The 23,737-nt window shown below is 39.2% G+C and overlaps 1 protein-coding gene across 1 annotated transcript in view; it reads right to left on the bottom strand.

Moving 5' to 3' along the window:
- The window catches only part of Fam135b (family with sequence similarity 135 member B), a 107,374-nt gene that overhangs the window by 41,174 nt on the left and 42,463 nt on the right, over positions 1-23,737 (bottom strand). Inside the window, exons 5-6 of the mRNA XM_035444192.1 lie at positions 4,982-5,135; positions 2,740-2,789 (exon numbers count right to left, since the gene is read on the bottom strand). Of these exons, the coding sequence (XP_035300083.1) occupies positions 2,740-2,789; positions 4,982-5,135 (204 nt within the window). The remainder of the gene's footprint in view (positions 1-2,739; positions 2,790-4,981; positions 5,136-23,737) is intronic.

The raw sequence follows: 23,737 nt of genomic DNA, 5'->3' as shown, positions 1-23,737 counted from the left end.
CTGAAAAAAATAAACAAACAAAAATACTTGTACATGGTTGCATTGTTTTCTCAGGACTGCACTTTGCCTATCAGTACCCAGGTTTGACTTGCCTGGCCATGTAAGACTCTTGAGACTAAGCCCTGCCAACTCAGTGAGAAAGAGGACCCCTTGGTGGCATTAGGAATAAGAACACAGCAGGACTACACTGGGTGTGGGTATGCACCTGCTTGATGTGTCCAGGATAAGCACCCTTCTGTAGAAACAAAATGTTTTGCCTTACTGGAGTAAGTTGGACTGTGTGATCATTTTCTTGGGTCCCTAGATTTGCTTCTAATGTATAGAAACCTTCAAAGTCAGGAATTGGAGAGCTCCCAGGGTAGTGAATATATCAACTCAAGAAACAGAAGCTCCACTCTTCCCCCCTCCTTTTCAGACTTTGATCTATGCATCCTTCATCTAGCTCTTAATCCATGCCCTTTGTAACATCCTTTATAGTAGCCTGGTAATGATTAGAAAAGTGTTTCCTATCTTATCTAAACCATTAAATGAAATTATCTAACTTGAACAGGTTAGGATTGCAACCTCTATTGGTAGCTGATTGGTCAAACAAACTGAATCTGAAGGAGAGACAGTGCTATAAGACTGGGACTTTAACCAGTATGGTCTCATGCTGACTCTAGGTAGACAGTGTTAGAATTAAACTGCATGGTGGATATGCAGTTACTATCAAAGAATTGATGGAGATGAGACAATTCCTCATGCATAGAAGTTCATTCTTCTACACATGCCCCAAAGGGTATGCCATCCTCCTACTTCATGATTCCTAGTGACTTGGAGAATTCATCCAGGCACCATGGTGAATGAGGCATTTGGACTTATTGATCACTAATCTGAGGTCCCTCCCTGGTGCTTCAGTCAACCTCCTCCTTGACGAGCTCAGACTTCTAATCCCTCCTGTAGCCCTACACCTCAGAGTTCAGATCTCAGAGTTCAGACTCTCAGAGTTCAGATCTCTATCACTGCCGCAGTGCAAAAATACAAGGCTTTGGTATTCTCTGAATCCCTAATTTCTAAGTAGCTTCTTCAATAGAGCCCACTAAGATCTTGCTTCCTCCTGAAAAGAATTACCGACATACTACCTGGGGTCCCGAAACCATATAAGATATCTCTGTCCAGATATTATTTTACTTGTGAGCTATTCATTAATGAAAGCCACAATGTGAATAGACTCTTTCCCTGACCTTGTGCTCTTGGGAAAGGGATGACTAAGTCCGCTGTGATGGCCCAGGTACTCACAAGTAATGGAAACTTTCAAATGTGGGCTGAAATGTATCACTTCGTCAACAGGTGCCATAGTTCCTAAGGAGACACTCATGAAAAGGTCATAGAGAAGGAAGGAGGGGAAGGGTTGACTGTTTGACTACACTGCCTTCCAAGAACCTATACTGTGGTGTTTATGTGTATAAGTAAGTGCATATGTAACAGGTGCCCATGCATGTTTATGTTTATGGAGACCCAAAGTTAACATTGGGTATCCTTCTCAGTGGCTCTCACTTTATTCATTGAGACAGGCTCTCTTGCTGAACCCTGAGTATGACAATTCTGACTAGTCCAGCTAGTCTGCTTACCCCTGGGATACCATATTACAGGCAGCCACCAGATTTGGCCTTCCAATTCTTTCATATGAGGGAGATCTGAATTGTGGTTTTCATGCTTGGGCTGCAAACTCCTTATCTTCTGAGTCATCTCCCCAGCCCCTGTTTCTGCTTCACAGATAGAAAAACCAACATTCATAAAGATTAAACAATTTGTCAGCACTATGCTGCAAAGGTCTGTTCTGAGGCCAGCTTCCAGCAATATATTCATTCCATCACTCACTGGGTCAACTAGCTTCCTTCCAATATTAAATTCCTAGTGGTTCTAGCCCACCTTAATGAAGTGTGGTTGCCCCAATCTACAGAAGCAAGTTCTCTGGGGATTGTAAACCATAGCAGGCAATAGAGCAGATGCACATTCATTCTGCACCCACACTCTAAGGACACAACTCTTGCTTGCTTTACAAAGTTGGAACCAAGACCCCAATATGAAATTACTATTTTTCCTGTTGCAAGTTTCTCGAGTCATTGTCCTTCTCCAACTACAATCTAAGAGCCAAGAATAAAATGGACTTTCTTTTGAAACCCAGGGAAAACATGAATAAGTCCTCTTGATTCCCAGATTTTAGTTTGGTTCTCATTTGCTTTACTAATTACAGAAGTCATGGAGGTAAACAGTAAGGTAACACACTCATCCCTAGCTTCACACCAGATGGTGCTCTTACCTATTTGGGATGATTATGCTTTTAGGGACATGGAGATAGCTTTGTCTTGCTTAAGTGGGTTGAAGCCATCAACCACTTAAGTACTGCCCACTTTTGACATCTGCAGATTCCACCCACATACAATGCTAAGGCTGCCATTTCTGAGCCTGTTGCCTGTGGACAACCATGAATTTCCTTTTGTGTGTTCAAAACATGGTGAGTTTTCCTCATTGCCCATCATCTTCACAACTTGGCCTCAGACACCCTCTTTGCTTATGCCACCAAAGCCTTTCAGGACTTTCCTCAGGGTAGCAGATTTGTACCTGTGAAATCACTTTTTCTCATTGGGAAAAGTTGTGGCTTCAGTGACTGGCATGCTGTGTGGCAGACAAAACTAGCTTGGCCCAGAACTATAAGTATATCCCTCTGTTCAGAGTTAGGGTCAGCAGAGTAATTACCTGTAACTCTGAGCACAGCTGAGAGAGTGTTTCTTCAACATCGAGGGCCTCTGGGAAGGAAAAAGAAAGACCACACAGTTAAACAGACCTCATTTCAATGCTGCACTTGCTAACTAAAGGAAAAGGCCTAAATTTCATGCTCTAAATAGTAAAGTTATAGAGAGAAAAAGGCAACTCCAGAGGACTCTCCTAATTAAACTTTGAAGAGAATCAACCTCATTTGACATCATAGATTGAGTACAAGAGGAAACCCATTGTGGACTATGTAGTGTAATTATAAGATTAATTGACCCCTTAGTGTGTCTACCACTTTGTGTGCCCTAAATAACTCTATATTTATTTATGCTTTTCCAGATACATGACCACACACATGTGCACCCATGCACACACACACACACACACACACACACACACACACAGAGAGAGAGAGAGAGAGAGAGAGAGAGAGAGAGAGATGCACAGAGAGGGGGAGAGAAAAAGAGAGAATCCTACAAATGTATATTTTGTAACAGAGAATATGGATTTGTGTTTGCACCTTGAAGCTAAAAAGTCACAAGTTCAAGGAAGAGGAGTGTCAGACCTGAGGAGACTGCAGGCTCCAGGGACCATGACACTAATGAGCACAGTAACCATCAAGCCATCCTCAGTGTTGTGCAACATACCATTTTGTCAGCCTCCATCTATATGTGATTTAATGGTCAGAGTTTGACAGTGTTTGAAATCTCTCCTAGCACCCCAGTGCCATAGTGGATCATCCTCAATGACACAGGGGACTTAGGCTGTGACTCTTTAGTAGTGCACTTGCTTTGCATATGTTAAACCTTAGGTTTGACCTCAAGCCCCACAAAACAAATCAAAAGACAAAATAGAGAGTCAGCAAGTTACATGCCTCAAAAGAAAATGGATTTTATTCAGCATTAGTTAGAAATTTTTTTTACCTAAAAAACCAAGGTTCTTAATTCACTCAAATATTTTTCAACATATTTTTGTTGGTCATTGTGCCACACACTTAGGATATGGTCCTGTTCAAGAGAAAGAATACCTAATGATATAGTTCTCACAGAAGTTGGTGTCCAGAGGAACAGACAAAGAAGTAAGCACTCTGTGTGATTCTGACACTGAACTATACATTATTTTTGAATCCTACACTCTGGGCTGAGCCTCTGATCCAAAGGACTTTGAACAGAACCATAGCATACATGCTGTAAAGGAGGGTGACAAGATTGAAGCACCCTACCCAGGCAGTCAGTGCTGGACCTCAGGGCTTCTGTCACAGCTACATATTGCTGTGCTGTGTGGCTTTCAGAAGTCATCTTACTTCCCATGTTTGACTTCCTTTATTTATCACTCAAGAGGGATTTAAGCTCACAAATCTCCATGATGTTTAGTTTGGAAAACAATCTATTTGTCACCTACACCAAATATGGCATATCACCACAGGTTTCTAGATCCCTTCACAGGATAGACCAGGGGATAGTTAGATACACACAAATATTATAGATGCAAATGGCTATGTATCTGTGCACAATTGTTTTCTATACATATAGTGCTCTTTTGTAAGGATGTTACACATGTTTATAAAATGCAATTGTATAAATGCATCTTAATTACCATAGGCTTTAATCTTGCATATTATTCAAGAAAGTGTGTGTGTGTGTGTGTGTGTGTGTGTGTGTGTGTGTGTTAATCAATGGTAGTTGGTAGTCTGAAAAGGACAGAAGGACTCAAAAACCTTCCTCTTTCCCCTCTTCCCCTTCCCCTTTGTGTGATTAGATCATTTTAGATTGTGAGGATGAGCTCCTACCAATGAGGTAATGAGGTGAGATTCAGTAACCACCTATTTCAGGCACAAAAGACAGGAGTCATGGCGCCCCTGGTGTATTGCTAGCCCAACTCATTCTTTTTTCAAATATAATCACCTTTACGTGATACTTTCACTTTGTTTGTCCCTTTGTATAATAACAAGATTATTGCTAACAAAAACAGGACAGGGTATGTGGTAGGTGTTCAAGAAATATTTGATACATAAATGAATGAGTGTTTGGGGCACTCTCATGTTTTTTACTGCATTTGTTCTTTCAAAGAGTCAATCTTATTACAAAGAAGTAGAGCCCAGAAAAGCTTAAATGATCAACTGAATTTTCACCATGACCTATGCAAAAGCATACCATCTTTTCACTATTCACACTTCAATATGGAATGTCAGCTCCCAGCAAGATACTTTCTGTTCCTAACTCCTTACCAAGCTCCATGGTGGGCAGCTCAGGAATGTCTCTCATGATGACCAGAAAGTAGAGTCGGAGGCCCTGATAGGCATGGAGAAGCATCAGACAGAGGTCCCGGTGCCATTTGTGTGCATGTTGTATGCAGTTCTCTGAGGGGACATAGAAGCTTCCCTGAAGAGACAGAAGAAACATAGCTGAGGAATCTATACCTTAGCCTGACTTCACAGAACTCTTCTCCTCCACCCAATAGCCACAGATTATTTTGCTCCTCGGACATCAGGACTGGTTCTTAGATAATATGAAGACTTCAGGCTGAGTGTAAATCTCTTCTGTACCCCTGCCAAGTAGGAAAACCACAGGCATGCCATGCCTCTGTTGTATCACATTCAAGTGAATATATTAATAGTTATAATATTAAAAACAATGATAGAAGATAATGAATAAGAATCAGATAAGGGTGACAATGTCACCACCAAGAGGTTGCCCTCTTAGAAGTCACTTTCCCTGAGTCACAGAGGACAGACTGTACAAGAGGCTGGGTGATGGAAGAAGGGGAGTCCTTTACATGGGTAGGTGAGGGGTGATTAGGAAGATTATTAGAACAGATGAGTGAGTAGCACTGTGATATGAAGGGAAAATAAAACTATCTTATAAAATTGTAAGGAAGGATAAATTCAAGTCCGAGAGCAGTTTCAGAAGCCTTTGCACAGTGGAATCAGTTTGAAGGTATAGAATTGATAGAAAGACAACTTGGCTTGTGCAACAACAAGAAAATGTCTAAGCCCACTCAGCTCAGCATGGGGAAAAATAAAGACTGTTTTGTTTATCTCTAATAACATAATTTGTCTCTCTCTCCAACCTGAAAGACATTCTAGAATAAATGGGACCTACTGAAAGTGAGAAGCTTCAAGGCAAAGGACATAGTAAATATGACAAAATAGCAGCCTACTAAATGGGAAAATATCTTCACTAACCTCACATCTGACAGAGGGCTGATCTCCAAAATGTACAAAGAATTCAAGAAACTAGACTTCAAAATACCAAATAATCCAATAAAAATAGGGTATAGATGTAAACAGAGATTTCTCAACAGAAGAGTCTCAAATGGCCCAAAATTTAAGGAAATGCTCATCATGCTCAGCCACCAGGGAAATATAAATTAAAAACACCATCTTACACCTTTCAGAATGGTTAAGTTAAAAACCACTGAGGAAAGTTTAGTTGGAGAGGATGTGTAGTCAGGAGAACACCCTTCAACTGCTGGTGGAAGTGAAAACTTGTATAGAGACACTTTGGAAATCTGTATGATGGTTTCCCAGAAAATTGAGAATCAATCTACCTTAAGACACAGTAATACCACTTTTGGGTATATGCCCAAAGGATGCACAAACATACCACAAGGACACTTGCTCAAATATGTTCATAGCAGGATTATTCATAACAGCCAGAACCTGGAGACAACCTAGATGACCCTCTTCATAGATGAAGCAAAAGTGAAGGACCTTAAAAACAACTACATGAAAGTGATAGAAGCCCTAAAAGAGGATATAAGAAAATCCAGTAAAGACATGGAAGAAAAAACAAACCAAAAATTACAAGAAATCAACAATTCTCTTTTAAAGAGCCAAGAAAAATCAATAAACAGATGAAGGAAACAGTTCAAGACCTAAAAACTGATAGAGAAAATAAAGAAAACACAAACTGAGAGAATGTTGGAAATAGAAAAGTTGGGTAAATGATCAGGAATTGCAGATGCAAGCATAACCAACAGAATACAAGAGGTGGAAGAGAGAATCTCAGGAGTTGAAAATACACTAGGAGAAATACATTAATCGACCAAAGAAAATCTTAAGTCCAACAAATCCTTAACACAAAATATCCAGGAAATATGGGACACCATGAAAAGGCTAAACCTAAAAATAGGTATAGAAGAAGGTGAAAAAACCCACCTAGAAGATGTAGAAAAATTATTCAACAAAATAATAGAAGAAAACTTTCCCAACATAAGAAAGACATGCCAATCAAAGTACAAGAAGCTTACAGAACACTAAATAGAATTGACCACAAAAAACTTCTCACCACATAATAATCAAAACCCCAAACATAAAGAATAAAGAAAGAATATTAAGAGCAGTAAAGAAAAAAGGCCAAGAAACATATAAAGGCAAACCTATCAGATTTACACCTGACTTCTCCATGGAAATCCTGAAAGCTAGAAGGTCCTGGATAGATATTCTACCAACACTAAGAGACCACTAATGCCAGGCCAGACTACTATAACCAGAAAAGCTTTCAATCACTATAGATTGAGAAAAGAAGATATTCCATGACAAAACCAGATTTAAACAATACACAGCCACTAATCCAGCCCTACAGAAAGTTCTGGATGGAAAACTCCAACCCAAGGAAGTTAACTAAAACCAGAAAAACTTAGACAATGGATAATCCCACTTCATCAACAACCAAAAGAAAAAAGGAGAGAAAATCCACATACAATTACACCACCAACAACAAATTCAAAACAAACAAGAATGAATAATCAATGGTCATTAATATCCCTCAATATTAATGGTCTTAACTTGCCTGTAAAATGACACAGGCTAACAGAATGGATGCAAAGACAGAATCCATCCTTCTGCTACATACATGAAACATACCTCAAATTCAAAGACAGATGTTACTTCAGCGTTAAGGGTTGGGAAAAGATTTTCCAATCCAATAGACCCAAGAAACAAACAGGGGTAGCAATCCCAATACCTAACAAATTAGACTTTAAACTAAAATCAATCAACAGAGATGAAGGAGGTCATTTCATATGCATTATAGGAGACATTCATCAGGATGAAGTCTCAATTCTGAACATCTTGCCACAAATACAAAGGCATTCACATTTGTAAAAGAAACATGACTAAAGCTCAAATCACACATAAATCCTCACACACTTATAGTGGGAGACTTCATCACACCATTCTCACCAATACACAGGAAAACCAGACAGAAAATTAACAAAGAAACAAAGGAACTAATAGAAGTTATGGCACAATGGTAATTAACAGATATATATAGAATATTCCATCCAAATACAAAACAATATACTTTCTTCTCGGCGCCACATGGAACCCTCTCCAAAATCGACCACATACTTGGCAACATATTAAACCTCAACAAGTAGAAAAAATTGAATTAACCCCCTGTATCCTATCAGACCACCATGCTTTAAAGTTAGAATTCAACAACAGCACAAATTGCAGAAAAGCAACAAACTCATGGAAATTAAGTAACACCCAATTGCACAATTCCTGGGTTGATCAAGAAAAAAAATTAAAGATTTCCTAGAATTCAATGAGAATGCAGACACAACATACCCAAACTTATGGGACACTTTGAAAGCAATGCTAAGAGCAAATTTCACAGCACTAAGTGCCCACATGAAGAAACAAGAGAATAATTACACTAGAGAATTAACAGCACAACTGAAAGATTTGGAACACAAAGAAGCCAATACACCTCCAAGGAGCAGATGCCAGGAAATAATCAAATTGAGGGCTGAAATCAATAAAATTGAAACTAGGAGAATAATACAAAGAATCAATATAACAAAAAGTTAGTTATTTGAGAAAATCAACAAGACAGACAAACTTTTATCCAAACTTACCAAACAGCAGAGAGTGAACATGCAAATCAATAAAATCAGGAATGAAAAGGGGGACATAACAACAGATACAGACAAAATCCAGAAAATCATCAGGTCATACTTCGAAAACCTATATTCCTCAAAATTCAAAAATCTAAAGGAAATGGACAATTTTCTGGACAGATATCACCTACCAAAACTAAATCAAGAACAGACAAGCAACTTAAATAGAACTATAACCCCTAATGAAATAGAAGCAGCCATCAGAACTCTCTAAACCAAAAAAAGCCCAGGGTGAGATGGCTTCAGTGCAGAATTCTACCAGAAATTCAAGGAACAGCTAAATCCAATTCTCCTCAAATAATTCTGCACAGTAGAAGCAGACGGGTCATTGCCAAATTCTTTTTATGAGGCTTCAATAACTTTGATACCCAAGCCACACAAAGACACAACTAAGAAAGAGAACTACAGCAAAAGTACTCATAAAATCCTGGCAAATCGAATCTAAGAACACATCAGAGAAATCATCAACCACGATCAAGTAGGCTTCATCCCATGGTTGCAAGGATGATTCAACATATGACAATCCATCAATGTAATCCACCATATAAACAGACAGAGGAAAAAAAAAACACATGATCATCTCATTAGATGACAAAAAAGCCTTTGACAAAATCCAACACCCCTTCATGATAAAGGTCCTGGAGGAATCAAGGATAACAGGAACATACCTTAACATAATAAAAGCAAGATACAGCAAGCTGACTCCCAACATCAAATTAAATGGAGAGAAACTCAATGCAATTCCTCTAAAATCAGGGACAAGATAAGGCTGTCCACTCCCTCCATATCTCTTCAAAATTGTCCCTGAAGTTCTAGCTGGAGCAATAAGACAACAAAAGGAGATCAAGGGAATACAAATCAGAAAGGAAGAAGTCAAACTTTCACTATTTGCAGATGGTTTCATAGTCTACATGAGTGACAGGAAAAACTCTATCAGGGAACTCCTACAGCTGATAAACACCTTCAGCAAAGTAGCAGGATACAAGATTAACTCAAAATAAATCTGTAGCTCTACTATATACCGATGACACATTGGCGGAGAATGAAATCAGAGAAACATCATCCTTTATAATTGCCACAAACAACATAAAATACCTTGGGGTAACACTAACCAAAATTGAAAGACCTGTACTGTAAGAATTTTGAGTCTTTAAAGAGGAATTAAAGAAGATACCAGAAAATGAAAAGATCTCCCATGCTCTTGGATAGGTAGGATCAACATAGTAAAAAGGCAATCTACAGATACAATGCACTCCCCATCAAAATTCCAACACAATTCACAGACCTTGAAAGTACAATTCTCAAGTTTATATGGAGAAAAAAAAAGACCCAGGATAACCAAAACAACCCTGTACAATAAAGGAACTTCTGGAGGCATCACCATGCCTGACTTCAAGCTCTATTTCAGAGCTGTAGTCCTGAAAACAGCTTGGTATTGGCACAAAAATAGACAGGTAGACCAATGGAATAGAGTTGAAAACCCTGATATTAACCCACACACCTACAAACAACTGATTTTTGACAAACAATCTAAATTTATAGGATGGAATAAAGAGAATAACTTTAAGAAATGTTGCTGGCATAACTGGATGCAGGCATGTAGAAGACTGCAGATAGATCCAAGTCTATCTGCTATTGCCATGCACTAAACTTAAGTCAAAATGGATCAAAGACCTCAACATAAATCCAACCACACTGAACCTATTAGAAGACCCAGTGGGAAATAACCTTGAACTAATTGGTGCAGGAGACTGCTTCCTGAACATTACAGCAGTAACACAGACACCCAGATCAACAATTGATAAATGTGACCTCCTGAAACTGAGAAGCTTATGTAAGGCAAAGGACACAGTCAGCAAGGCAAAACGGCAGCACACAGACTGGGAAAAGATATTCACCAACCCCACATCTGACAGAGGGCTGATCTTCAAAATATACAAAGTAACTCAAGAAGCTAGTCTCCAAAACACCAAACAATCAAATTAAAAAGTGGGGTACAGAACGAAATAGACAATACTCAATAGAGGAATCTAAAATGGCTGAAAGACACATGAGAACTTGTTCAACATCCTTAGCCATCAGGGAAATGCAAATTAAAACATCTCTGAGACACCATCATACTCCTGTCAGAATGGATAAAGTAAAAACATCAATGACAGTTTATGTTGGAGAGGATGTGGAGAAAGGGGATCACTCCTCCATTGCTGGTGGGTGTACCAACTTGTACAGCTGCTTTGGAAATCAGTATGGCAACTCCTCAAGAAAAATGGGAATTAGTATACCACAAGATCCAACAATTCCACTCTTAGACATATACCCAAAAGAAGCACATTCATACAACAAGGACATCTGTTCAACGATGTTAATAGCAGCACTATTTGTAATAGCCAGAAACTGGAAGCAGCCTAGATGCCCTCAACTGAAGAATGGATAGAGAAAATGTGGTACATTTACACAATGGAATACTACCGAACAGAAAAAGACAATGGAATCTTGAAATTTGCAGGAAAATGGATGGAACTAGAAGAAATCATTCTGAGCGAGGTAACCCAAACACAAAAAGACAAACATGGTATGTACTCACTCATATGTGGATTTTAGACATAGAGTAAAGGATTACCAGCCTACAATCCACACTTCCAGAGAAGCTAGTAAACAAGGAGGACCACAAGAGAGACATACATGGTCCCCTGGTGAAGGGGAAAGGGTCAAGATCTCCTGAGCAAATTGGGAGCACGGGAAGTGCAGGGAGCAAGCTAGGAGAATGAGAAAGGGAGAAAAGGAGGGGTGTGGAGGACATGAGGGAGCAGAAAGGTTGATTCAGGGGAAGAATAGAAGATAACAAGAATGAGATACCATAATAGAGGGAGACATTTTAGGTTTAAAGAGAAATCAGACACTAGGGAAATATCAGGAGATCTACGAAGATGACACCAGCTAACAATCTATGCAACAGAGGAGAGGCTACCTTAAATGCCCTCCCTTGATAATGAGATTGATGACTGACTTATATGCCATCAGATAGCCCTCATCCAGCACCTGGTGAAAGTAGAAGCAGACACCCCAACTAATCACTGAAAAGAATTTGAATCCTGTTGCAGAGAAGGACAAGTGAAGAGCAAAGGGGTGCAGACCAGGCTGGTGAAACCCACAGAAACAGCTGACCTAAACATCAGAGAGCTCTTGGTTCCCAGACTGATAGCTGGGATATCAGCATGGGACTGATCCAGACTCCAGGAACATGGGTTTCAGTGAGGAAACCTCAGAAATCTATGGGACCTGCTGTAGTAGTTCAGTTCTTATCCCTAGCACAGGTGTGGACTTTTGGAGCCCATTCTGCATTGAGGAATACTCCCTGAGCCAAGACACATGGGGTGGGCCTAGGCCGTTTCCCAAAGGACACAATAGACTCTGACGACACCCTATGGAAGGCCTCACTATCCAGAGGGAGCAGATAGGATATGTGATAGGTAGGGTTTTATTTGGAGGGGGTTGGTAGGGGAGCAGGGGATGGAGAAGGAACTGGGATTGTCATTGTTGTAAAACAATCTTGTTTTAAATTCAAACAAAAAATAATCAAATTGGAGCTGAAATCAATAAAGTAGAAACTAGGAAAACAATAAAAATAATCAATGTAACAAAGAGTTGGTTCTTTGAGAAAATCAACAAGATAGACAAACCTTTATGCAAAGTTACCAAAAGGCAGAGAATGTACATGCAAATAACAAAATAAGAAAAGGGGACATAACAACAGACACTGAGGAAATCTAGAGAATCATTAGGTCAGACTCTGAATACCTGTACTCTTCAAAAGTCTAAAGGAAATGAACCATTTTCTCCATAGATATCACTTACCAAAATTAAATCAAAAACAGATGAGCAATTTAAATAGACCTATAACCCCTAATGAAATAGAAAGTAGTCATCAAAGACTTCCAATCAAAAACAAAACAAAACAAAACAAAACAAAACAAAAACCTCAGGGCCAGATGGCTTCAGTGAAGAATTCTACCAGAAATTCAAAGAAAACCTGATACCAATTCTCCTCAAGGTGTTCCACACAATAGAAGCAGAAGGGTTATTGCCAAACTGCTTTTATGAGGCTTCAGTATTATTGGTACTTAAGCCATACAAAGACACATGTAAGAAAGAGAACTATATACCAATATTCTTCATGAACATTGATGCAAAAATACTCAATAAAATATTGGCAAATCAAATCCAAGTACACATCAGAAAAATCATCCAACATGATCAAGTAGGCTTCATCCCAGGGATGTAGGGATGGTTCCATATATGAAAATCCCTCAATGTAATCCACCATATAAACAAACTGAGAAAGAAAAATCACATGATCATCTTACTAGATCCTGAAATTTCCTTTGATAAAATCCAACATCCTTTAATGATAAAGGTCTTGGAGAGATCAGGTATAACAGGAATATACCTAAACATAATAAAAGCAATATACAGTAAACCAACAGGCACCATCCAAGTAAGTGGACAGAAACTCAAGGCAATTCCTCTAAAATCAGGAACAAGACAAGGCTTCCCACTCTCGCCATACCTCTTCAATATTGTACTTGAAGTTCTAGCTAGAGCAATAAAACAAAAAAAGGAGATGAAGGGGATACAAATAGGAAAAGAAGTCAAAATTTCACTATTTTCAGATGATATGATAGCTTACACAAGTGACCCGAAAAACTCTACCAAGGAATTCCTACAGCTGAAAAACACCTTCAGCAAAGTGACAGGATACAAGATTAACTAAAAAAAAATCAGTAGCCCTAGTATACACAGATCATAAATGGGCTGAGAAAGAAATCAAAGAAACATAACCCTTTACAATTGCAACAAACAACATAAAATACCTTGGGGTAACATTAACCACACAAGTGAAAGACCTGTATCACAAGAACTTTCAGTCTGTAAGGAAAGAAATTAAAGAAGATACCAGAAAATGGAAACATCCTCCATGCTCTTGGGTAGGTAGGATCAACATAGTAAAAATGGAAATCTTGCTAAAAGCAATCTATAGATTCAATGCAATCCCCATCAAAATCCCAACACAATTCTTCACAGACCTTAACAGAACAATTCTCAACTTTATATGGAAAAACAAAAGACCCAGGATAGCCCAAACAACCCTGTACAACAAAGGAATCTGACAGTATCACCATCCATGATATTAAGCTCTATTATAGAGCTACAGTCCTGAAAACTGCTTGGTATTGGCCCAAGAATAGACAAGTAGACCAACAAAATCAAATTGAATACCCTGATATTAACCCACACATAAGAACATCTGAATTTTTACAAAGAAGCTAAAATTATACAATGGAAAAAAGAAAGCATCTTCAACAAATGGTGCTGGCATAAATGGATGATGCCATGTAGAAGACTGCAGATATATCCATATCTATCGCCATGCACAAACATAAGTCCTAATGTATCAAAGACCTCAATATAAATCCAACTACACTGACCCTCTGAGAAGAGAAAGTAGGTTGTACCCTTGAATGAATTGGTACATGAACATTACACCAGTAGCACAGACACTGAGACAATTAATTGATGGGACCTCCTGAAACTGTGAAACTTGTGTAAGCCAAAGGACATATTCAACAAGACAAAATGGCAGCCCCCCAGAATGGGAAAAGATATTCAGCAACCCCAATCTGACAGAGGACTGATTTCCAAAATATACAGAAACTCAAGAATCTAGTAACCAAAACACCAACTAATGCAATTAAAAAGTGGGGTACAGAACTAAATAGAGTATTCTCAATGGAGGAATCCAAAATGGCTGAAAGACACATGAAATGCTCAACATCCTTAGCCATCAGGAAATGCAAATCAAAACAACTCTGAGATACAATCTTATTCCTGTCAGAATGGCTAAAATAAAAAACACCAATGATAGCTGATGCTGGATAGGACATTGAGAAAGGAGAATACTCCTCCACTGTTGGTGGGAGTGCCAGGTCATGCAGCCACTTTGGAAATCAGTATGTAATTACTCAGGAAAATGGCAATCAGTCTACCACAAGATCCAGCAATTCCAGTCTTAGGCATATACCCCAAAGAAGCACATCAATACAACAAGGACATCTATTCAGCCATGTTCATAGCAGCATTATTTGTAATAGCCGGAAACTAGAAGCAACCTAGATGCCCTTCAGCTGAAGAATGTGATACACATATGTAATGGAGTACTACTCAGCAGGAAAAAAAAAACAATGGAATCTTGAAATTTTCAGGCAAATGGATGGAACTAGAAGAAACTATCACAAGTAAGGTAACCCAGTCACAAAAGACAAAATGGTATATACTCACTCATATATGGATTGTAGATTTAGAACAAAGTATTACCAGCCTACAATCCACACCACCAGAGAAGCTAGGAAAGTAAGAGGACCCCCAGAGAAGGGAAAAGGGACAAGGTCTTCTGAGCTAATTGGAAGCATGGAGGGAGGGGAGAAGGAGGTAGAAGGAAGAGAAGTGGAGAAGAGCAAGGGAAAGGAGGACATGAGAGAGCAGGAAGATTTAGTCGGGGAAGAATAGAGAGCAAGAAAAGAGATACCATAATAGAGGGAGCCATTATAGGTTTAAAGAGAATTCTGGCACTAGGGAAATGTCCAGAGATCTACAAGCTTGATCCCAACTAACAATCTAAGCAATAGTTTAGAGGCTACCTTAAATGCTCTTCTCTGATAATGAGATTGATGACTACCTTATAGGACATCCTAGATCCTTCATCCAGTAGCTGATGGAAGCAGAAGCAGACACACACAGCTAAACACTGAGCTGAACTTTGGAATCCAGTTGCCAAGAGGGAGGAGTAATGAGCAAAGGGATTAAGACCAGGCTGGAGAGACCCATAGAAACAGCTGATCTGAACAAAGGGTTGCTCATGGACCCCAGACTGATAGTTGGCAAACTAGCATAGGACTTTTCCAGACCTCCTGAATGAGGATATCGGTTTGGGGCCTCTGGTAGTAGATCATTATTCATTCCTAGTATACGAACGGACTTTGGAAGCCCATTCCACATAGAGGGATACTCTCTCAGTCTAGACACACTGCTCCAAATGATATGACAGACTCTGTAGATCCCCCATGTAAGGTCTCACCCCCTGTGGAGCTGAAAGAGAATGGGATAGGGAGTGGGGTGCAGGGGAGGAGGGGAGGGAGAGCGAACTGTGATTGACATGTAAAAAAAGCTTGTTTCTAATTTAAGATTGGTCTAATAACAATTATAAAAATGAAAAAATTACCATATGGGCAATAAAATGCTTTATCTAAGACTACAATAGAAATTAAGAATTAAACAGAAGAATGTCTTTGTTACTCAGTGCAAAGTAGCTAAGACTATGGGGTGACACTTCGATAAAGAGAAGATGAAATTGACTTGACTGGCTTAGTATGAACGGTCACTCCCCAAGAGTCTATATTCTGCCCTATGTCATCTCTATTTTCCCCAGGTGGACCTTTGTCCTTACTGTACTAGTTTAACTCTTGTATATAATTGTGAAAATTACCTCTCATCTGGAATGAGCTGACAGAAAGCCAAGTAGATTGCCATTAATATTAGCTCTGCAGAAAAAACAAAAGCCTTCTAGTTATTCCTTGCCAAGAATAAATGCTGCATACACTTAATTATGGTTCTTAAATGTTAATAGAAAATTGGGATAATAAAAGGATTTTGTTAATTGTTGGGAGCCTTTATCATTTTTTTTAACAGAAGTATCAATTAATGTCCTAGGTATCAATTGCAGAATATTTGTCACTAAAATTTGTCTGTATATAAAACATATACTGGTTGCCTTATTTTCTCCAATAGGCTCCAGAGAAAGGAAATTCCTTCTCACCAGGGAATCAGAGTAAGAGCTGCAGCATCTGGATCTCACACTACATAGCCTTAGTTTTTCCCTTTGATGTAGTACTGAGAAGCCACCTTTAATGAGTTAACAACTCGAGTTGCAAGTCATGTCCCCCCTGAGACATCTGCCAGGACATTTTTTTTTTAAATCCCCACTTTACAGTTAAGGAAACTGTGATAACTTGCCCAAGATTACATGACTAGGAGTTGGTATTGACAGACCTGGCTCTTGCCTCAACTGGGCTGTGATATCCATGAACAAAGTCTGTAGCCCATGGATTAAGAAGTAGGAGAGATGGAAGGGGCTTCTTGTACTGCTTACCTCCACAGGCCCTGCTGCTCTTCTATTCCTGACTGCATTCATCCCTCTGCTATTCATGTCACTACTCACCTATTAAAGGCCTTCTTTGGCTGCCAGGACATTTTGCAAGTCACATCCAGTGGAGAGACATGAGGCACCTACTTTTTTCAAGATTCTACCTACCTTCCCGGCTCTGAGAGATATGCATGCCCTATTGTCAGAGAGTTGTTAACTGTGCCTGTGGGTATAAAACCTAGAAGCCTTATGTGATCAGAGAGACCTCAGGAGGATCTTAGAAGGAACTTTTGGAGACATATTTGAAATAACTTTAGAGAATTTTTAAGGAGAACTTTAAAAGAGAAATTTAAGAGAGCTTTAAGAGAAAGAACATCTGAGGAGAGAGCTGTTGGAGAGAAATCTTAAAGAGAGCTTTTGAGAGAGAACTTTATTGGGAAGCCTCCATTTTTGAAGAATAAAGAGCCATGAGAGGAACGCATGTGTGAGCCAGTTTATTTCCCTCTCACCCTCAGACTCCTTTTAGAAAAACCCTACCCTACCTGCTTCTGACAGTCCTGAGAATCAATTTTTCTGTTCTTTTCCCTCAAAATTCCATCCTCTTACCACCATGACTTTCTTTTGAAAAGCAACACAGAAACTAGTGAAGGAGGTAAAGAATCCTTGAAATCTGCTAAGTTTGACTTCCAATTTATATTTTTCATCTTTGATAATGTGATACTTAAATGCAATATGCTATGGTCACATTCACAAGCTCACCCTGCTACTTTCTCTATCCCCTCTCACCATCCACTGATCCCTTCCAGTTAATCTACCTCCTACCCTTCCTCACATCATCCTTTTTTCTACTTTGTTGTTGTTGTTGGTGGTGGTTTTTGCTTTTGTTTTTGTTTTGGTGGTTGTTGTGAAATCCATACAGGCATCTCAACTGAAAATACAGTATCTATGTCACAGAACATTGCAGAAGAGGGAGTGAAAGGGACTTTGGTAGCTGAAGGATGGGCAAGAATGTGAAGTCTCTGTTTTGTAAGTTTGAATTTTAAACTAGACCTCAATGTCATAGTGATGTTTTAAGAAAGAGACGAAAAAATTGGTGAATCTTCATAAGGCTGATCCAGTATCATTATGGAGATAGGTAAGGAGTCTAAATGCTAATCTAAGCAATTATACTAAAAACTGGCTGAAAAGAATTACCTAAAAAATAAATCTCACTGTCCATAAATTACATATGGGTGTAACTTTTTTTAAATTGGACAATATAATGTAGAAAATCACATACCTAGTCCTGCAGGCCTTCAGAGATCAAGTATGTATAGAAAAGCCATTATCCTTCCATCAAAGCTTCATGAAGTATTGCAAAGTATAAGAAAAAGCACTTAGAAGCCAGCTTATCTAAGTATGGAATGAAATCTGTAAATAGTGAAGGAGGAATCAAACAGGGCAGGCACATTGCCAGTCAGTACGTGAACTCACAAATGGTGACATTCCCTGGACTGGACACAGTCTACAGGCAGATACACAACACTTCCTTTCTGTAGGTAATTAAATCCAATGTAAGTAGGAAATATTCATACAGGTGGATAGAAGAGAAATGGAGTCCTTTGTCAAGGCAACATAGAAAACTGGTTTTTTTTGTTTGTTTGTTTGAGTTTTTGGTTTGATTCTACTGTCACCTTAGTGTTCCATCAATTTCAATACTTCAGGCCCATCATCTACAAAGAGGGCCCACTCACAATACAGGCATCACAGGACTGATATTATAGAGCAAATGAGGGCATTCGGGTGAAGTGTAGAGTCAGTGTCAGCTGAAAATGCACTTGCACACACTTGGGGACTCAGTCCCTAATGGGCTTGTGAACAAACCCATAGATAATGTAGCCTAACAATCAACCCACTAAAAACTGAGTAACTAATACTGACTTAACAAGTCTCCGTTGGTAACATTCAGACATGTACTATAGTTTAAACACAGATACTGGGAAAATAGCTCTCTGCTTATGGATTAGTACCTCATTAACTATGTGGTAGAGTTTGCCAATTAATATCAGAAGAACAAATATCCCAATGTAGGAAGTAGGGATAACAAGAGTGTGGTATATAGTTAACTGATCAGATGTTAAAGTTTTATTTTGAATACATTTATTGCCTACCAGAATATACAAAAGTCAAACATAACTTTGTGTGCTCTGGGTTCTCTCAAAAGTATAATACCCCATCTGAATATAGTGCTGGCTGCAAAACTCTGAATTACACCTTAGGACTGGGCATCCTGCCAGGTTCACAGAGGCATCTGAAACCAGCTGATTATGTCTCCCATGTGTAACCTTCATTTTATTCCCCCTGATCTTCACAACTAGATCTCACATTGTACAATACTCAGGAGAGCAGGGAGTTCTAAGCTGCAAGCTTTTTTATCACTTCAAGATTCTTCCACAAAGTCTAAGATTTTACCTCTGGCATTATCTGCTCTCTGCCCTAGTTCCAGTTGTCTCCATTACTCCCTAAAGCAAAGTCTCATTGGTCTGAGCTCCCTTTGTCTGAAGTTACAGACCACATATGCTGGTTTCCTTCATCACCTGGCATTCACAAGTAAAGCTACAAATTCTTTGATGTAGCTTTCAAGGTAATCTGCACTCCTATAAGCCTTCTTGGTTGACTAACTACCTCAGCCTTTCTCTGAATTGACTGGACACCTCCAGAGCAGAAACATTGCACTGTTTGTCTCTGAACTAAAATCATCCTGCATATTGGTAGCTACTGAATACACAGAGGAGCCAAATGCAACAGTGATCAGGACATCCTATATGGGACACTGTACCTCAAGATACTATGGACTTGGTCAGCATACACTTATCTTTTAAATTCCATCTTATCCTATCCTTGTCCCCCTTCATAACTGTGGAATTTTTAGCAATTCATGGATGTGAACTAGAATTTTCCACTGGAATGACAATGAATTGCATGTATACCATTATAATTGATCCTTTAATAGTGTTTTATGGATCATTATTATTATTCTCTTTTTAAAAAATTGACTAGGTTTATAGTAAATATTAATCAATTTTGAAGTAAGCATTCCCACAAAAGTAAGCTATTTTGTCAAAATATATCAAGTTTGTTGCTACCATTATATGAAAATACACATACATGGGATGGTGTTGATATTATATATTTATTTAAAACAGAACTGATGTGAGATAATGCTCTTGTTTCCTGTAACTATTTGTCACTGATATTGGTTTAATAAAATGTTTATTGGCCAGTAACCAGGCAGGAAGTATAGGTAGGGCTACAAGACTATGAGAATTCTAGGAGGAGAAAAGGCAAAGATGCAGTCACCAGCTAGACATAGAGGAAGCAAGATGAAAATGCCTTACTGAGAAAAGGTAGCAAGCCATGTGGCTAAACATAGATAAGAATCATGGGTTAATTTAAGTTGTAAGTGTCTGTTAGTAATAAGCCTGAGTAACAGGCCATTTTATAATTAGTATAAGCCTCTGTGTGTGTTTATTTGGGACTGAACAGCTGGCTGCAGGACTGGGCAGGACAGAAACTTCTGACTACACAGAACTGTGTGTTCAGACTTCAAACTAGAATGCCGGAATTATTGACCTTGATTGTCAGATTGATAGGATTAAAGGACACCTAGGAGATTAAGAAATCACACTTCTGAGAGTTCGGTAATCAGGAGAGCCTTGACCTAATCAGTGCTTGACATTGTTGGATTCAAAAACTTGATGGACAATTGGGAGGTGGTAGAACCATGGAATCTGGGGCCTGAATGGAAACAGTCATACTGGAATAATGCATTGAAGGCTGTGTCTCACTCTGGCTCTTTTGGAACTCTCTCTCTGTTTCCTACTGTTGTGAACTGAGCAACTGTGGTTTTCCATGTTCTTTAACTATGAAGTTCTGCCTCATACAGCCCAGGGGGTGGGGGAAACTGAGATGACAACAGATACCTCTGAAACAATAAGTCAAAATAAGTCCTTCCCTATATCCTCAATCTTGGGTGTGTCACCAAAAATTAAGTTTGATTAGTCCAAAAACACTACTAGTAGTTGCTTTGTGACTGTCTCTCACACAGCTGTAGTTAAACTTATGCTCCTCCTTCTGGTAATTTGGTGACTTTTACACTGTTATTACATTTGTACTGATAAAAGCCAACAATAACAATTTACAAAACATCATTAAATAGTTACTTATTACTGGACCTTTATAAAATATCCTGTATTGTTGAATATCTTTATCAGAAGTAGTGATTCAGTTCTCATGGTATTGGGAACTGGACCACATGATACTGGTATACATATCCAGCATGGTCCTACATGGCTAATTCTGAACATTATGGAGCTGTGAGTTAGGGTAAAATGATTGACACTGGATATCTAAGGAACCCCAAAGTAAACAGTGATGTAATCTGTTACATAACTATTTTTTGTTGGCAGAATGCTACTTTTGTGTCAATTTTATATGAGTATGTCCTTGAGGTCAGAGTAGAATGCCTTTTATTTTTAACCAGTCCACCTCTGTGATTGTGTGTGTGTGTGTGTGTGTGTGTGTGTGTGTGTAACTTGTGTGTCTACCTCCATGAGACGTGAGGCATCTATGCTAGTCTGTGTATGTCTATGTTCACCTCTATTCAGTTTGTGTGTACCAGCCTATGCCTGGGTACCTGCATGTGGCTGCCTGACTTCTGTTCTATCACATGGCCTTTGTCTGGAGTGAATAAAATGTGAATCATCTCCTAGCCTTCCTATTTTTCTGATACTGGAGCTTGGACTTCACACATAACAATGGAATAAAAGAAGTCTCCCATTTGTAGGGAAGGAAGTAACTCTTGCCAGCTATCAAGTTAGGAACTGGTGGCTCAAGAACTCAGAAATGAGCTGGCACTGAAAATCTACCAGCTTTGAATCTAGATTCTGAAATTCTTCTTGAAGTGGTTTGTTCAGTTAGAACAAGAAGCAACTGAGTTGGCTGTTTTACCAGGTCAGGGCTCAGCTTTAAAGAAAAATCTGTTCTATTAGTGGCAAAGGTGTTAGACCCCCGAAAACTCAAGTATCCGGGGTTCCCAGGCCACGTTCGCGGTCACCCCAATCACCAGGCGGATTTGAGAGCTTGCTGCAAACTGCACGAGGCTTTATTGTAATTTAACGAGCTAACCCCATGTTAGCTCGGGTCTTTCACCTACCTGCCATGGCGGATGGCTAGAAAAGACGGCTCCTGGGGGCTCCCGAGAGATCTTATAGGGCAGCATAAGGAGAGTGTCTAGGGGTACGCACAGGCTCAGGATTGGTGTGCCTCCAGGCTTGGAGGGCTTGCTCTGTGTTGATTGGTCAACTGGTTGTTATGGCCCATAGGCCCTCCCAGGGTGGTTGCTATGCTTTGTGCGTCATTGCTGTGCACCTGTCCGTAAAGCACACCCAGGGTCGTAAAGCATAGCACCACCAGCTAACTTCTGATTGGTTCCTTGTCACGAGACAGGCATCTGACTTTCTAGTGTCTAGAACAAGGTCATAGAAACACGTATTCGACCTTTATGGCTGCCAAAAGGGAAGCTGGTCCCTTCAAAGGAATAAATCTCCTATTGCTAACATCACCTGTGTTATTAACTAGCTGTAATAACAATAAAATGTGTTATGGGAAACACATTTTACATTTCCACATTCCTGTGCCCTCTTTGCCAGACATGCATTGCTCAGGTCTCTGGAGAGTTTGTGCTAATTATCAACCTCACTGACTCCAGAATCTCCTGGGAGAAGAACCTCAAGGGCATGCCTGTGTGGGATTAGATATTGATCATATTAATAGATGGGAAAGATCCATCTGAAATATGGGCAAGGCCATACAATATGTGGAATCCTGTATTGTGTAAAATCAAGGAAGTGAGCTGTGTACTAGAGTGCATTCATCGCTCTCTGCTTCTTGACTGGATGTGATTTAGCAGCTACTTAAAGTTATTGTTGACTTGACTTCTCCATTATGATAGACTGCCTTGAACTGTGAGCTGAAACAAAGCATATCTCTCCTAAGTTTTTTTCAGTGGCAGAAAAAGAAATTAAGACAATCTCATTTAGTACTTCCTCAATCCTGTGACTGAGTATCCTCAATAGGCATAACTGACTACCCATGAATTAAAAAAAATCTCTGTATTTATTATTTCAAAATAAAATATATTCCTTCTACTTACATGAGACCTTAGACTTTACAGATTATCATATGAGTGACTGCTAAGTGGTCACCATGGGTATACACGGCTCTGGCCATAGCAGTAATATAGACTGATTCTGTGTCCCTTTCCTGCTATATATGGATTAGATTCTGTCATACCTTGTGATTCTGTGTAGTTCATTGGAACAGACTTTAAAAGAATGAGTTCTTGGTGGACTATGGGAGATGTTTCATATCTCTACTGGTTTTTTTGTGCTCAGAGCCTACAGACCTGCTTAAGTAGAGTTAACACTAGAGGAAGAATTTGGAAGAGGGAACACCAGTTCTCTGTTCTTAATCTGTTTCCAATGTGGAAATAGCATCAGCATAATAATCCTAGCTTCTCTCAGCTATTTGTTAAACAAATAGTGGATTTGGCAAAAGAAACTGTGAGATTTCCCATCTTGCAAATGAAGGCATTCTTCAAGGGAGATCATAGTGTCACTACCACTGAACATCTGTAGAAACATACAGGGCTTAATATCCACATGTTCCCTTAACCAAGGATATTAGCTAAAATTTTCCTGTTTTTCTCTGTGTGATTCTGGCTTTCCACTGGTTACCATTGCTAGTCCTTTCAATGCTTAAGACAGCCATGATCATGTAATGCATTTACAGAAGTATAATAGTATAATAGGTCTGGAGACATTGATCAAATGGCATCCA

This window comes from Cricetulus griseus, chromosome 4 (assembly GCF_003668045.3).
Source record: "Cricetulus griseus strain 17A/GY chromosome 4, alternate assembly CriGri-PICRH-1.0, whole genome shotgun sequence".
Taxonomy (NCBI): domain Eukaryota; kingdom Metazoa; phylum Chordata; class Mammalia; order Rodentia; family Cricetidae; genus Cricetulus; species Cricetulus griseus.
The sequence above is the reverse complement of the archived record's forward strand: the minus strand, read 5'-3'. Positions and strand labels throughout refer to the sequence as shown.